This window comes from Ciona intestinalis, chromosome 10, assembly GCF_000224145.3.
Source record: "Ciona intestinalis chromosome 10, KH, whole genome shotgun sequence".
Classification (NCBI taxonomy): domain Eukaryota; kingdom Metazoa; phylum Chordata; class Ascidiacea; order Phlebobranchia; family Cionidae; genus Ciona; species Ciona intestinalis.
Genome location: NC_020175.2, coordinates 1,881,413 through 1,894,920, shown reverse-complemented (window position 1 = coordinate 1,894,920; position 13,508 = coordinate 1,881,413). Strand labels below are relative to the sequence as shown.

Here is a 13,508-nt window from a genome sequence, read left to right as displayed (position 1 = left end):
AAATATAAATTGAAATGCATTTGTACGATACATACTTATTAATTGAAGTTCTAACAATACTAATTATTGTTTAAAAATTGCCATTTTTCATCTAATTCTAGTAACATGTTATCGGCAACATTCGTAAAGCTATGAAAATAGAGCAAGATAAAAAAGTTTGAATTTGATTTTCAAAGCGTACACTATTTTGTGTTAGTTACCACTTGTATTCACAATAAAAACATATTTTATTGTTTAAAATTAACAAGGCTGTTAAATAACCCACTTTACTCCGTCTGTTTGAATACTAATAAACGTATGGTATTATAAACTCATGGCATCACCCAAAAATCTTCATATATTTTGATTTTTTGAAATACAAGGCAATACGTGCTTAACTGTCCCAGTTTCCCAATCCTACCATATATATTTGCGCGAAAAGATGTAACTCTGTTCAGTAGAACAATTAAATCATTACAAAGTCTATATTTTATAATATTTACAAAAAAGAAAAGTCCATTATACCAAATCCGAAAAAAGGGCTTTTTCTACGTTTTTTGTGTTTTAAAACTTTAGATCACTTTGAGCAAGTCTATCTACATACAATTTTTCGTTTAAATGGTATAGTTTAAAACAGAAGTTTCCCTATTTATTTACTAAAATATGTATTTTTCTATATCGGTACCCATTTTGCTTATTTTTTAGACAAAAACTGGCGTTCAATCTTTATTTTACGTAACAAACAACATTTCATCAACCAAGCACCTCATCCACAAGTCATTGATTAACATTGCTGCATCTTTTGTACAAATCTTTCTTTCTACATGTTTATTTTTTCTCGTATTCATTCTCATATTGAATTTCTTGTGTATTACAGTAATGCACTCCTTCTGCAATTTACAAGTGTGCCCCTGAAACTGTTCACTGTGAACTATTGGTGGAATTTCTTTTGGGGGGTTTTGTTTTTCCATCAGGGCCCAATCTTTGGGTCAATTCTCTTTAAAGCCGACTCCTCCCATTGTACGGGTCGTGTCTTTACGCACACTTTTGTTTCTATTAGAAGTTTAACTTAATTAAAATAAATGGCTCGTTTGTCCGTTAGGTGTAGCGACCACGCTTATTTTCTTCCAACTAAATGTAAATATGTTTTTAACTGTAAGCGTGTTTTAACAACTGTTGTTTTGTCGCTATATCCTGTCTTTTCGTTTGAAACATTTCTAAATCTTCGCTACTGTAATTGAAGAGACCAATAAAAGTCATTATCATCATATTATTATTATTAACAATAGGTTGTTCTACTTGTACTTGGGTTTTCTATGGCTCTGGGTATTTCCAAACTCACGTCTCATCCATTTTTGATAAAGTTTCCCGAACATCAGACTAGGAAAACTCAAAGTTGGTATGGGATAGATGTGCGTTGTGCTTTCTCTGTGCCTGTGGTGCCACAGGAGTCTGCGAATTAGAATGTTCGCGCTGCGAACCTTTGTCAGAATATTTTTGGATTGTTTTTATTTCATGTACTATCTTAGATCGTGTTAATACCGCATGCTCACTAACGTTCACTTAAGCGTATATTGTAGGTGACTAATTGTCTATAAACAACTTATATATACACTGCACATGTATTAATGTCTGGACCAAGACAGTCAAATGGGTTTGGAATGGGACCTGGATCGGATGGTAAGTTGGTTTCTGATTTTTGCACATATTAATTACTTTTCTAAATTGAGTCACTAGTCTGTTATATTTCTTTCAAACTTAAATTAAAAAGGTGTTTTGGGCATGAAATATTACTACAGGTTGCACGCGGTTGCAGATATTTTGGTTATTTCGACCAGAAACGCTACGCAGTCACGTCCAATAGATGTCAAATTCGTTCGAAATAACCAAAATATCTGCAACCGCGCGCAACCGTTTGCAACCTGTAGTTTTATTAGGTACCCTGATATATCTGCTTAATTTGAATGATTTTTTTACAATGTATTAATTATTATGCTAATTAATATGAAAGTCGAAGAAATCGCAAACTGTCCTCTAAGAACGTATTGACATAGTTTGGGATGCATACAAAAATATGTTACTGTTATTTTATATATACATTGTGTCAAAATGTGACCCAGTGTTGTCAGATGTAGAATTCCGGTGCTGTGGCAAAGTGGTTAACATGCCTGTCTTTGTATACATGTGGCGATTAACCGAAAATGAGTTTTTTTGGCAGAATTTGAAACTTGGCACTGAATTCTCATGGTGCATGTAAAAAAAAGTAATTTGTTGTTAAACAGGCTGCAATAAACAACCTAGATATGTTCCGAAAGTAGCACTGCTTTATATTTACAATGTTTTTCTTAGCCAGTCAAAATGTTTGTTACGAAATAGTTTTGTTTATTTGAACATTGATACTTTTAGGACCGATGAGGTTTCCTCCACGTGGTATGAGACCATCTTTTGGGCCTGGTGGTCCAGGTGGCCCGAGTGGACCAGGCGGACCTGGGCATGGACCTCATGGTGTAAGTCTCATTTAGACCACTTTTATGACAAAAAGTTAGGCTTATTATTTTTTTTGAATATAATGCAGAGCCTTTTAATTCCTTTGGTATATGATTTATTACTGTATAAAATAATGTATCTTTTTTATTTTTTAAAGAGTTTATCGGATAAGAGATTGTTTTATTTTCAAGACATTTATTTGTGTGGCTAATTTAATGGTAAACCGAAACTTTATTTGTTTGTAATAACGTTAGTTGCCGCCGTGGAGACATGGACCACCGAGAATGCCAATGATGGGAGGACCCGGACCTATGGGACCTGGTTAGTAAATTATATATATATATATATATTACAAATGTACTTGATTTGCAGGACACCTTATCTGGTCTAAAAAATAGTGACATTCTCTAAACAAGTTAGTGATAAAGTTTTCTAATGTGAAACAGTGGTCCAATTAATCAAGGACAGCAATTGAGTGAAATATAGAATGGTTGATAACATGCAGATCAACCAGATGGCTTGTGAAATGATCATTGCACTTAAATCTGCAAAGCCTGGTATTCAATAAAGATGCATATATATATATATATAATTTAAATCATCTATGTGTTTTGCACTATGTTTTCACACAGCCACTTTGGCAGACAAACAGATAATCAAATTCCTATAAAACAAGGTACAAAAAATCCAAGTACTGTGTAGTCTGTAATGTAATATGATAAATTATGGAAATATATCTTATGACATGACACGCATATTTTTTGTACATCATTTATGTATAAACAGGCGGACAAGGGATGGGAATGCCATCTGGACCCCCAGGTATGATGGGTGGTATGGGACCTCCTAATGGCATGGGACCACCGGGAATGAATATGATGGGGGTAAGGAATAGGTTATGTCAATAAATCATATTTTATTGGAAAAAAAACTAGCTGGGTTATATCATCCATCTAGTAAAGTAAATCACGTTGCATAGTATTTAATAGAATGGTTATTTTATTGTAATAATCATTGAATTTTCCAAGATTTATTAACATACTCACTGTGGGATGGTGGTCAAATTAGAACTTTAATTGCAGCAGCATATGTTACTTTTTGCTATTTATTTTTGTTGTAACTTGAAGTCCAAGGCATATATATAAAACCTAAACACCTATGTCTATAATTCTATGAATATCTACAATATCAGACACATCTGCTGATCTGCAATACACAAAGCTTAGCTAAGTATCCCAACTTGAAAAAAAAACCTTTTTTTTGTCCTTTTTCTTGTTTGGCATCAAATATGTTATTGTTTGTACTACTTATAGCTGTACCTAAATATAGTTATGTTGTACCAGTATACGGAACTACCTTTATTCTTGATAACAGAAACATTGTTTGTAGCCCCCAGGTGGAATGATGCCACAAAATAATGGAGATGAACAAACCTTATTGGTTGGCGCAGATGGAAAAATGGTAAAATTATTTTTTCTCAAATAAAATGTTGTAACCATGTTATAAAGTTATTTTGTATGTTAAATGTTTTGTTTGTATATATATATATATATATATATATATATATATATATATATATATATATATATATATATACTTTCACAAATTTCATCTGCATTAAAAATTTCTTTTTTATTTTTAAAGTAAACACAATTTCAATCAAAGCATGAAATGATAAAAATATAGTTTTTAAGAAGCAAAACGGATTTAAACTGTATATGTTTTTTAAAAAAGTGTTTGATTTTATGAACACAGTTGTTTGCAATTTTAAGCAAAATAATATTTTAAATAAATATTTTTACAGACTGACTGGACCGAGCACACGGCACCCGATGGTAGGAAATATTTTTACAACGTACAGACCAAGCAATCCAAGTGGGAAAAACCAGAAGAATTAAAAACAGAGGCTGAGGTCATGCTATCCAAGTGTGCATGGAAGGAATTCACTGCAGATTCAGGGAAGTCTTATTACTATAACTCTGAAACTAAATCAAGTGTATGGACAATACCTAAAGAACTGCAAGATTTAAAAGGTAATTTATTTGCCACTTAAATGGAATATGCTTTTTATAAGTGAGTGTGGTGCAGTAGAGACAGAATAACAGAAACCTTTGAAGTGTGAAATTTATGATTGAAATTGTATGCCTTGATTAATTGTTAAACTAGATACACTGTTTAAACAAACTGTTTTGTTTTCAAATTACTTAATAAGTATATATTATGTTTGTTTCTGTTTGTTTGTTTGTTTTTTTGTTAACTATGTTGTGCAGTTTTGTTTCAAACTTCAGTAAAAAACTTGGTATTCTAATAGAAAAAATTGCTAAGTTTGAAGAAGAACAGAAAAGTTTTAAAGCAGAAGTTAAAGGTTTGTTATTAAATTTAAAATATGTGTACACTGGTTAACAATTTTATAACTTAACCAAAAATGATTTATCCTTCTGTTGTAATTGATTTTATTGATGATTTACCTATGTTTATCTTTATAAGTATTGTTTTTCTGAATAGTGTTTGTTTTAAAGGAAACCTGGACCCAAACTCACAAAACACTAATGTGGATGGAATGCTTGATGGAGATGGAAATCCTATAAATGTTGACAAATCGCTTCCGCCTGGGATAATTCCACCTGGAGTTCCACCAAGCATGAACCCAAACAACATGGCTCCTGGAGGTTCAGCTCAACCAGGTTCTGGCTTTCCTGGCCCCATGATGGGAAATATGCAAGGAGGACCTATGGGGCCAATGGGAATGCCCAACAGTGGAATGCCTGTAAGTTATTTCAGCTTATTATATGGTTTCTTAAACTGGCCTGACAGACATGATATCATTTTAATTACGAATTTTAGAGACACACGAGTTACAAGTGTGTCATAGCACACATGAGTTCATATAAAAAAGTTTAAGCATGTGTTGTGAATTGTGATACTGCCTACAAACCCATGGGATCCAGATAAGTTGTTGCTATAAAAAGTTTAAGACATTTTTGTTTAATAGAACCACAGGGCTGTTTTATTTTGTTTCTATTTTTATATTTAAGTTTTTATTAAAGTTTTGATGAAGATTTTAATATTTGTGAATGTGTTGACACAGATGATGGACCCCATGCAAATGATGATGCAACAACAGCTAATTATGCAGAGGCAAATGCAGATGCTTGCTCAACAAAACAAACAAGCGAAGAAGGCAAAGAAAAAGAAGCAAAAACAAGAGAAGAAACAACAATCCAGGTTTGTTGATAGTATGATATGGTGAAACATAAATAGCTTGGTATATGTTTGAAAATGTAAGAATATTACTGTGTGAACCATGTTTGCCAGCTCCACTATTAAGTTCTTGGAGCCTTTAATAAACTAAGCAAGACTCTGCATTCTGGCAGCACGCAACTCTACACTTGGTATGTTGAATAACTATCATAATTTTTAACCAAACAATTTCAATCATAGATTTATATCTTTATTGGTTGACAGGGCAGTAAATTTTTATTTAAATTTTTGCACATTTAGTATTAATAAAATAGTATTAGTTTTGGATTGGTAGTGTATGTCTGTTAAAATAACACAAGCTCACTTTTAGAGCTGTTTAAAAGTTGTGTGTAAACTTTTTTTTTTATTAAAACGTATTACAAAGCATTTTAAGTATTTTGCTTTGTAGAAATGTTCATTTAGAATTTTGTTATGCCTAATTTTTTTCATGTTTCAGTTTAACTCTTATATTTGCGCATTTTTATTTAAGTGTAGCAGCACCAATATTGAATTAAGTTCGGTTTGTTCCCTAGTTGTTTAAAAACAACTCATTATTTATTTCCAGTTAAAGATTTACCTTGTTTTAAAACTTATGTAGGCCTATACTAAAAAATAGGCTTAAAAGTATTTGGTTGAATAGTTAGTGTACTTCAGGTGAACAAAATTTTAATGTTAAATTTATAACTAAATTCTTCTGGAGTCATATGTATGATACTCTGTTTACATAATCTCGATGATGTTACATCAATTCATGGTAAATTTGATTTGTTATCCAAATTACTCCGACGGAGGCGCATTCAACTCTGGTAAGTTGGTTTGTTTTTGTGTGAATCTGTGTCTTATGTCTCCCTCCATCCATTTTATGCTCCGTGTGATGTTGTTGTAGTTCTGAGGAGGAGGAAGATGAAGATGAGAGTGGGAAGGAGAAGCAAGAAGAAGATGGGAAGAAGGATGAGATGGAGGAGAGCAAACAGGAGAAAGTGACGGTGAAAGAAGATAAACAGGAGTGGGGAACGAAGGAAGAAGCAAAAGCTGCGTTTAAAGATGCGCTCCGTGAGAAGAAGGTTCCTGCTGCATCCTCATGGGAACAAGCCATGAAAGTTATCGTATCTGACCCTCGTTACTCGTGAGTTCATTTTCATCTTTAAATCAATCAGAGTCGTGGGAGAAGCACTTTGATTGACCTGAAACTTTTTAGTTTGACTTTTTTGAAATAAATTTCCTCTTCCAGTGCACTGAAGAAGTTAAGTGAAAAGAAGCAAGCATTTAACGAATATAAAACACAACGTGGTAAAGAAGAAAAAGAAGAAGAAAGAATAAGAACAAAAGAAAATAAAGAAAAATATCAGAAATTCTTGGAAACTCATCCAAAAATGTCAAGTTCAGTCAGGTAAATTAATATTCCTTTAGATATAAGGACTTTTATACACCTGTTAGGTTAGAAATATAATTTCATTTCTAGTATTTACACTTTTATAACATGGGGTTCTTAACTACACTAAAAAATATATTTCAGTTACCGAGCCGCTGACAAAATGTTTGCCGATAATTCCGCTTGGAAATCTGTTCTTGAACGAGACAGAAAAGAAATATTTGAGGATGTTGTTTTTTATCTTGCCAAGAAAGAAAAGGTTTGCTTATTTTTTGTTTTTTAAATATTGAGGCTATTTAAATTGACTGAAGAAATAAGTAATAAAGTGTACACAAAACGGTGTTTAAAATGTGTTGTTGCTTACGTTAACCATACTTTGCTTAGGTTTTAGCTTTCTTGAATTTTAGTCACGTCTGATTATTTCAAATACAGTAAGACTGTTTATTTGTATTATAAACCTATTATTAACTGTAGTAAAAAGTTAGTTAAGTTTTTGGCAAAGACATCTTCCACATAAAAGAGAAAGGTAAAAAAAAGAGATTGACCATATGTTTATATCTTGTGTGAAATTTTATACAGGAAGAAGCAAAAGAACTTCGTCGACGAAATATGAAACAACTTCGTCATATTTTGTTATCATTGAAAAAGTTAACATATCGGACTACTTGGTCAGAATGTCAACAAATGCTGATGGATAATAATCTGTTTGCAGAAGATGAAGATTTACAAAGTATGTTTTGTAACTTAATAAAACATAGGATGTTGTGATTGTGAAACAGAAGATTGAATGTTGCTTCTTAACGCCTGGGTCGCACTCATGACATGAGTATTATAATGGTATTGTAATAGAAAAATCTTAGACAAAGAATAAAAAAAACAACTTTTTTTCACCTAGTTGTTGGATCAACTGGTTTTGTTTTACATAAATTGAACTCTCACTTATTTTCTTTCTGTTTCTGCATCAGCCATCAATTAATATATTTCCCTGATAACTTTTAATATAGACATTTATTTGGGTATGAGCTAAAAATTTCCCATTCATATATAATAAGAGTAGAATGCGTTTCCATTAGTTTTAAAGATTACATTTTCAAGATATGGACAAGGAGGACGCTCTTATTTGCTTTGAAGAAGTCATCAAGGATTATGAGAAAGAAGACAAGGAGAAACAGGATCGGAAAAAAACTTTAGAAAAGCGAGTATTTCGAAAACACAGACAAAAGTTTGTTGTAAGTATTCTATGCATATGGAGGATAGTATATGTTGCATACAAATGGTTCAATGTCCATTTTAAATTCCCAAGAATCCCAACAGCTATTTAATGGCAAAGCACAATGATTTTCAAATTACAGAGATTTAACTTGTAACCCCAAACTCCCAATTCTCAACTTCTTTATGCTTTAACTTTGATTTGAAGATTTTAAATTCCCTCAAAACTAATTCAAAGCAGTGTAAAAAAGAAGCAAGCATCCAGTGAAAATAATACTTAACCTAATACAAACTTTGTATCCACCATGCAGGAGATGCTTGATAGTTTACATGAAGATGGAAAACTTCACTCAATGTCAACCTGGATGGAACTTTACCCAACTATAAGTAGTTGTCCAACGTTTAACAAGATGTTGGGACAACCAGGTTCGACACCGCTCGATTTGTTTAAGTTTTACGTGATTGACCTAAAAGCGAGGTTTCATGATGAAAAGAAAATAATTCGAGATATTTTGAAGGTGAGGTTATCATAAAGGGTTTGAATGGATTTATTTTATGATGGGGTGGGATTCTAAAGTTGCAACACTGGTATTGCTCACTATGCATTTCTATATACACCTTGTACCTGCCTACAAATTACTGAGTATTTGTTTTTAACTGTAAGCGTTTTTTTAACAAACTGTTCTTTTGTCGCTAGTTCCGTCTTTTCAATAAAATATTTTAATACCTTCACTGTCATAGTCAAAATGAGTAATTGTTTATTCTGTAGCATGATAATATGATTCACCAACAATGACCACTTGGTTGATCAATTAACATTAGGTTTTATTTTACATTAAATGCAGCCCTACTAGATATTTTATAATCATTTACAAATTGAATTATTTTAATTTAAATTGTACAGGACCAAGGATTTGAAGTTGGAATGAAAACAACATTTGAATCATTTGCAGTTGTTGTTACTGGTGATAAAAGAGCTGCAACACTTGATGCTGGGAATATTAAACTTGCATTTAACAGTGTAAGTTGTTTTGATGGATGATGTTTAGTTTATCTTAACTGTATAATATCAGTCAGATTATCTAGATGGAAAAATATTTGACTAATTAGTTGTGCGTTGTGTAAATTAAAAAACTTTGTTTCTAAAAATATTTGTTGTTGTGATGTGTATAGATAGATCTATTAGATCTACATCTATAGGTCTGTAAAGTTTTAGCAATCCTAAATATTGATTTCTTCAAGATTTCTGGTTTCGCATTAAAGTAACTTTGACTTTAGTTCATAGAGAAAGCTGAAGCCCGAGAAAAGGAAAGACTTAAAGAGGAAATCCGTAAACAGAAGAGAATCGAGGCAACGTTTCGTAACATGCTGAAACATGCAGCTCCACCACTGGATGTCACTACAGAGTGGGAACAGGTTTGTTGTAAAATGTTTGAAACATCATTTTTGTTATTGCCAACCCTGCCTGTTAGCTCAAATCCATACGTTTCATTGTAAATGTATCTGTGTTATAATGTTTTTATGTTGCAATATTCTGTGTTTTCTACTGGAAAAACATAACAGTTTTTGCAAATGTAGTGTCGAAGTCGTTTTGTAAATGAAGAAGCATTTAAAGCGGTCACTGTAGAAGCGGATCGTGTTCGACTTTTTAATGAACATAAAGAACTTATTGTGGTAAGTTTTGTTGAAATAATTATTAGTTGCACACATTTGTCCTGTTTTTTTTAGTCCTGATTTAGTAATGGTTGAGTCCACATGCAATGGTAATTTAGATTAACAAATTGTTTTCTTTAGACTATTGTTGTATTTGTAACATATTAAGAATTGTGCTTTAGAGACTTTATACAAAATTTTTATTATTTTTTCCATTTAGATTGAAGCAGAGAAAGCAGCAAAAGAAAAGGCCGAAAAAGAATTACGAGATAAAAAGAAAAAAAAGAAAAAGAAGCATTCGAGTAAACGAAACCGATCGGTAAGTTTCTATCAATATGATTAAATCATCAAGAATCGAAGTTTACCTAAAAAGTGTAAATTTTCTTAAACCCTGTAAAGTGGGAATATTCAATTGTTTTGTATTCAGCATACACTAAATTTAGTTTAATTTGCCATATTAAAATATGTTCCTAATCATTTAAAATACCTAGATTGGTATGCCAAACAATTTGTTGTTTTTTCTGCAGCTTCATCTTTCCTTATATAAATTGTTACAGGATTCCGAATCTGATGATGACTTTGAATCTCAGAAGAGTTCAAAAAAGAAAAGAGCGAGATCTGTTTCATCGGACTCGAGTTCAGATGCAGGTGAGTTTTTGTGAATGATAATCATGTGACTTGACTTAATAGAGCGGTGGTCGTTCGTTAAAATAAACTTGTTGCTGTTTGGGTTAGTTAAATACAGAGCTTCTTATAATCTGTGGTACTTGGTGTTTTATAGCATAAAGACATTAAAAATGTATCTCTTTATTACAATTTATAAAATGGTTTGATATTGGTGGATAATTTAAAAAAAAAATCTTGACTGTTTTGCGATCATATATTATTTTAAAGATCTCTTGTCAAAGGCATTGTAATAACAAAGTTAATTATTCAGTTTGCACAACGCAATTAGTTTTGGTTGTTAAAAGTGTAAGAAATAAAACTTTGATTTTCATCATGTATTTTGATAAAGTGTTAATCTTGAGATTTCACCAAACGTTGAATTCATTGTAAATATCGCTTCAGGATAGTTAATTTTTCTGCAAAATAAAAACACTCTGATATTATTGCAGGTATTTCATAGTAAATGACACAGTGTTGTTATTTTTTTAATCTTTGTATTTAACACAATCTACAATCTCATTGCTAACTATAAGAATTTAAAATAAGAAACTAAAATAGGAAAAAATGCCTTTTCTGCTTTGAATATTTACCAACCTTTTAATTTGTTTTGTGTACAAATGTATGGCATACTTATCCTTCCATTCATAGTTCCCATAAAACACCTCTCTCCATTTATTCCATGGTGGCTGGAATGATTTCATTTCAACATGTAAATCGAGTTGAGGGTGTTTTTTCCATAACCTGTAAGAGAATTTTGATGAATGAATGTAACTTACTTTATCCTCGCGTGGCCAGAAAATGACAGTTGTCACAGTTCACAGGTGTTCATGCACCTCATGCCAGCTTACGAGTTACCATGCATATTACTTTGTGGGTAATTATTATTATTTTTTTTTTATTTGGCTAATAATTTGGACAACCCATTAGTGACCACTGGGTTTAGGTAATTGGCGTTAAGTGTCTGTCAGCAGTGATTAGCCTTGAACCCATTACATCCGGGAGGCAAATGTTCTTACCACATTTATTCAGGTTAAATTAATATTGCAAAATATGAAAAAAATCCAATAGTATTCCACAGTACGGATGTATATGAAGAATGTGTATACCAAACAAAATGATGTTTAAGTTATTACGACAAGGTTGTAACTTACATCCATGGATATCTACACGAGTTGTATGCCCACGCTGACTTCTTGTAATGTGTGTAACTTTCGTGGTATAACGTTTGTAAAAAAGTGGAATTTTTTTCACTAATTATCACACCATTGTTTAAAATTCCCTTTTCCTGAGGTTTAAAACAACTTTGTTAGATCAGATTAATCGGGAGTTTTGGGCGCTCTTAGTATAAATGGTTGATCTGTTTGCCAAAATAAATGGTCTTAGTATAAATGGTTAATCTGTTTGCCAAAATAAATGGTCTTAGTATAAATGGTTGATCTGTTTGCCAAAATAAATGGTCTTAAAGTTGGTCCTCTCAAAATCCAAATAGTTTAAATTTAAGTTTGTTATAACAACTTGAACTCCAATTATTTTCGTAAACTTGTTTTCCAAGCAATGTTCCAATGTCTTATTTATGTAAAATATATTTAGTTCTCTAAATAAATATTTTAAAAACAAAGATCTAGAACTAGAAACTCCCCTTTGGTTGGCAAATAAATTTTTTTTTTACAACTAAGTTGATTTTTTACCTGAAATGGGAAAACCACGGAATAGTTTCTTAATTGATTAAATGACTTTATGGCCAACACCGTGTCATCGAAATAAATCCCTCCCCATCTAATAAGTATCTCCAATCTAACAACATCAGATTTGTGTTCAACCCTCGATATAGTGTGGTTGAATATCTAGAAAAATAAGGATAGTTACGGCTGTGGTAAATATTGCTTAATTTGACTGAGGTCTGCCTGATTTTACAACTATACTATACCTTAAGGGGGGGGGGGAGTTAATCAAAAAAATTATAAAAACACATTTTTTTTTAATTAAAAAAAAAATTGTTTTTTTTGTTTAAAAGGGGGAGGTGGTCACGACCCCCAAAACCCCCTGGCTGCGCCACTTCTTACATTTTGATCATATATTTATATCACCTTATTTGGTGCTTCTTGATGCACAAGATAAAAATTATCAAATCTTTTGGAAATCAATTCGTTCCACCAATAATTGTTTGGTTCACAATCTGCATGAACGACCACAGCACACGGTCGCATGTTGTGTAGCACGCTCATAATACTTAGGTAGTGGTAGAAATTAAATTCTCTTTTACAACCAAACCAAATATAATGAACCACATTTGGAACTTTGTATCTGTAATTGTAAAAATTCATTTATTCATTAAAAGATTTAACCTATCATAAACAAAAAACAACATATAAAAAAATAGTGCTTACCTTGTATCTGTGCAATTCTGCATAATTTGATGTAAAATATTTTGGGGTGTAATTTCAAAACTCAGCTTGCTGCCAACAAAGTCATTGCTTGGTTGTATTATGCTCTTTAATCCTCTTTTAGACTAAAAAATATTGTAATATATTTATTATATGTTTTAATTGTTGGAAAGTTAAATCTATCTTACCTTAACATTGTTTTGCATTAATTTCATTCTCACTTTCCCATTTCCTTCCTTTGTATTATTTTTGTACGAAGGATCTGTCAAATAATTACATTAACAACATATATGAACTTGGGCTGCCAGGCCAAATGTGTGAATATAAAATAACTTTTGTGACAATATTGATTTACTTATCTACCTTTAAATGTTCTAACGTTTTCTTTATCTATATTTTGGTCAAACTACCCTGTAAAGTGTATATTTATACTTATGCATTTATAGTATTATATATATATTTTATATACATATGATATAAAAATGATATACAGACTGTGACATTTATGGAACATGTTA

The 13,508-nt window shown here is 31.7% G+C and overlaps 2 protein-coding genes across 2 annotated transcripts in view; one reads left to right on the top strand and one right to left on the bottom strand.

The window, feature by feature from the left end:
* Positions 1-1,541: 1,541 nt before the first annotated feature.
* LOC100186266 (pre-mRNA-processing factor 40 homolog A) overlaps positions 1,542-13,508 on the top strand; it is a 13,981-nt gene continuing 2,014 nt past the window's right edge. The window contains exons 1-20 of the mRNA XM_009861649.2: positions 1,542-1,659; positions 2,386-2,486; positions 2,721-2,787; positions 3,253-3,350; positions 3,856-3,927; positions 4,271-4,499; positions 4,778-4,831; positions 4,986-5,233; positions 5,555-5,691; positions 6,593-6,832; positions 6,938-7,096; positions 7,223-7,337; positions 7,658-7,808; positions 8,174-8,307; positions 8,599-8,805; positions 9,192-9,308; positions 9,566-9,703; positions 9,866-9,961; positions 10,161-10,259; positions 10,498-10,588. Of these exons, the coding sequence (XP_009859951.1) occupies positions 1,608-1,659; positions 2,386-2,486; positions 2,721-2,787; positions 3,253-3,350; positions 3,856-3,927; positions 4,271-4,499; positions 4,778-4,831; positions 4,986-5,233; positions 5,555-5,691; positions 6,593-6,832; positions 6,938-7,096; positions 7,223-7,337; positions 7,658-7,808; positions 8,174-8,307; positions 8,599-8,805; positions 9,192-9,308; positions 9,566-9,703; positions 9,866-9,961; positions 10,161-10,259; positions 10,498-10,588 (2,605 nt within the window). The 5' untranslated portion in view covers positions 1,542-1,607. The remainder of the gene's footprint in view (positions 1,660-2,385; positions 2,487-2,720; positions 2,788-3,252; positions 3,351-3,855; positions 3,928-4,270; positions 4,500-4,777; positions 4,832-4,985; positions 5,234-5,554; positions 5,692-6,592; positions 6,833-6,937; positions 7,097-7,222; positions 7,338-7,657; positions 7,809-8,173; positions 8,308-8,598; positions 8,806-9,191; positions 9,309-9,565; positions 9,704-9,865; positions 9,962-10,160; positions 10,260-10,497; positions 10,589-13,508) is intronic.
* The window catches only part of LOC113474623, a 2,943-nt gene continuing 241 nt past the window's right edge, over positions 10,807-13,508 (bottom strand). The window contains exons 2-8 of the mRNA XM_026836442.1: positions 13,179-13,252; positions 12,994-13,115; positions 12,694-12,910; positions 12,295-12,450; positions 11,758-11,891; positions 11,201-11,347; positions 10,807-11,022 (exon numbers count right to left, since the gene is read on the bottom strand). Of these exons, the coding sequence (XP_026692243.1) occupies positions 10,938-11,022; positions 11,201-11,347; positions 11,758-11,891; positions 12,295-12,450; positions 12,694-12,910; positions 12,994-13,115; positions 13,179-13,252 (935 nt within the window). The 3' untranslated portion in view covers positions 10,807-10,937. The remainder of the gene's footprint in view (positions 11,023-11,200; positions 11,348-11,757; positions 11,892-12,294; positions 12,451-12,693; positions 12,911-12,993; positions 13,116-13,178; positions 13,253-13,508) is intronic.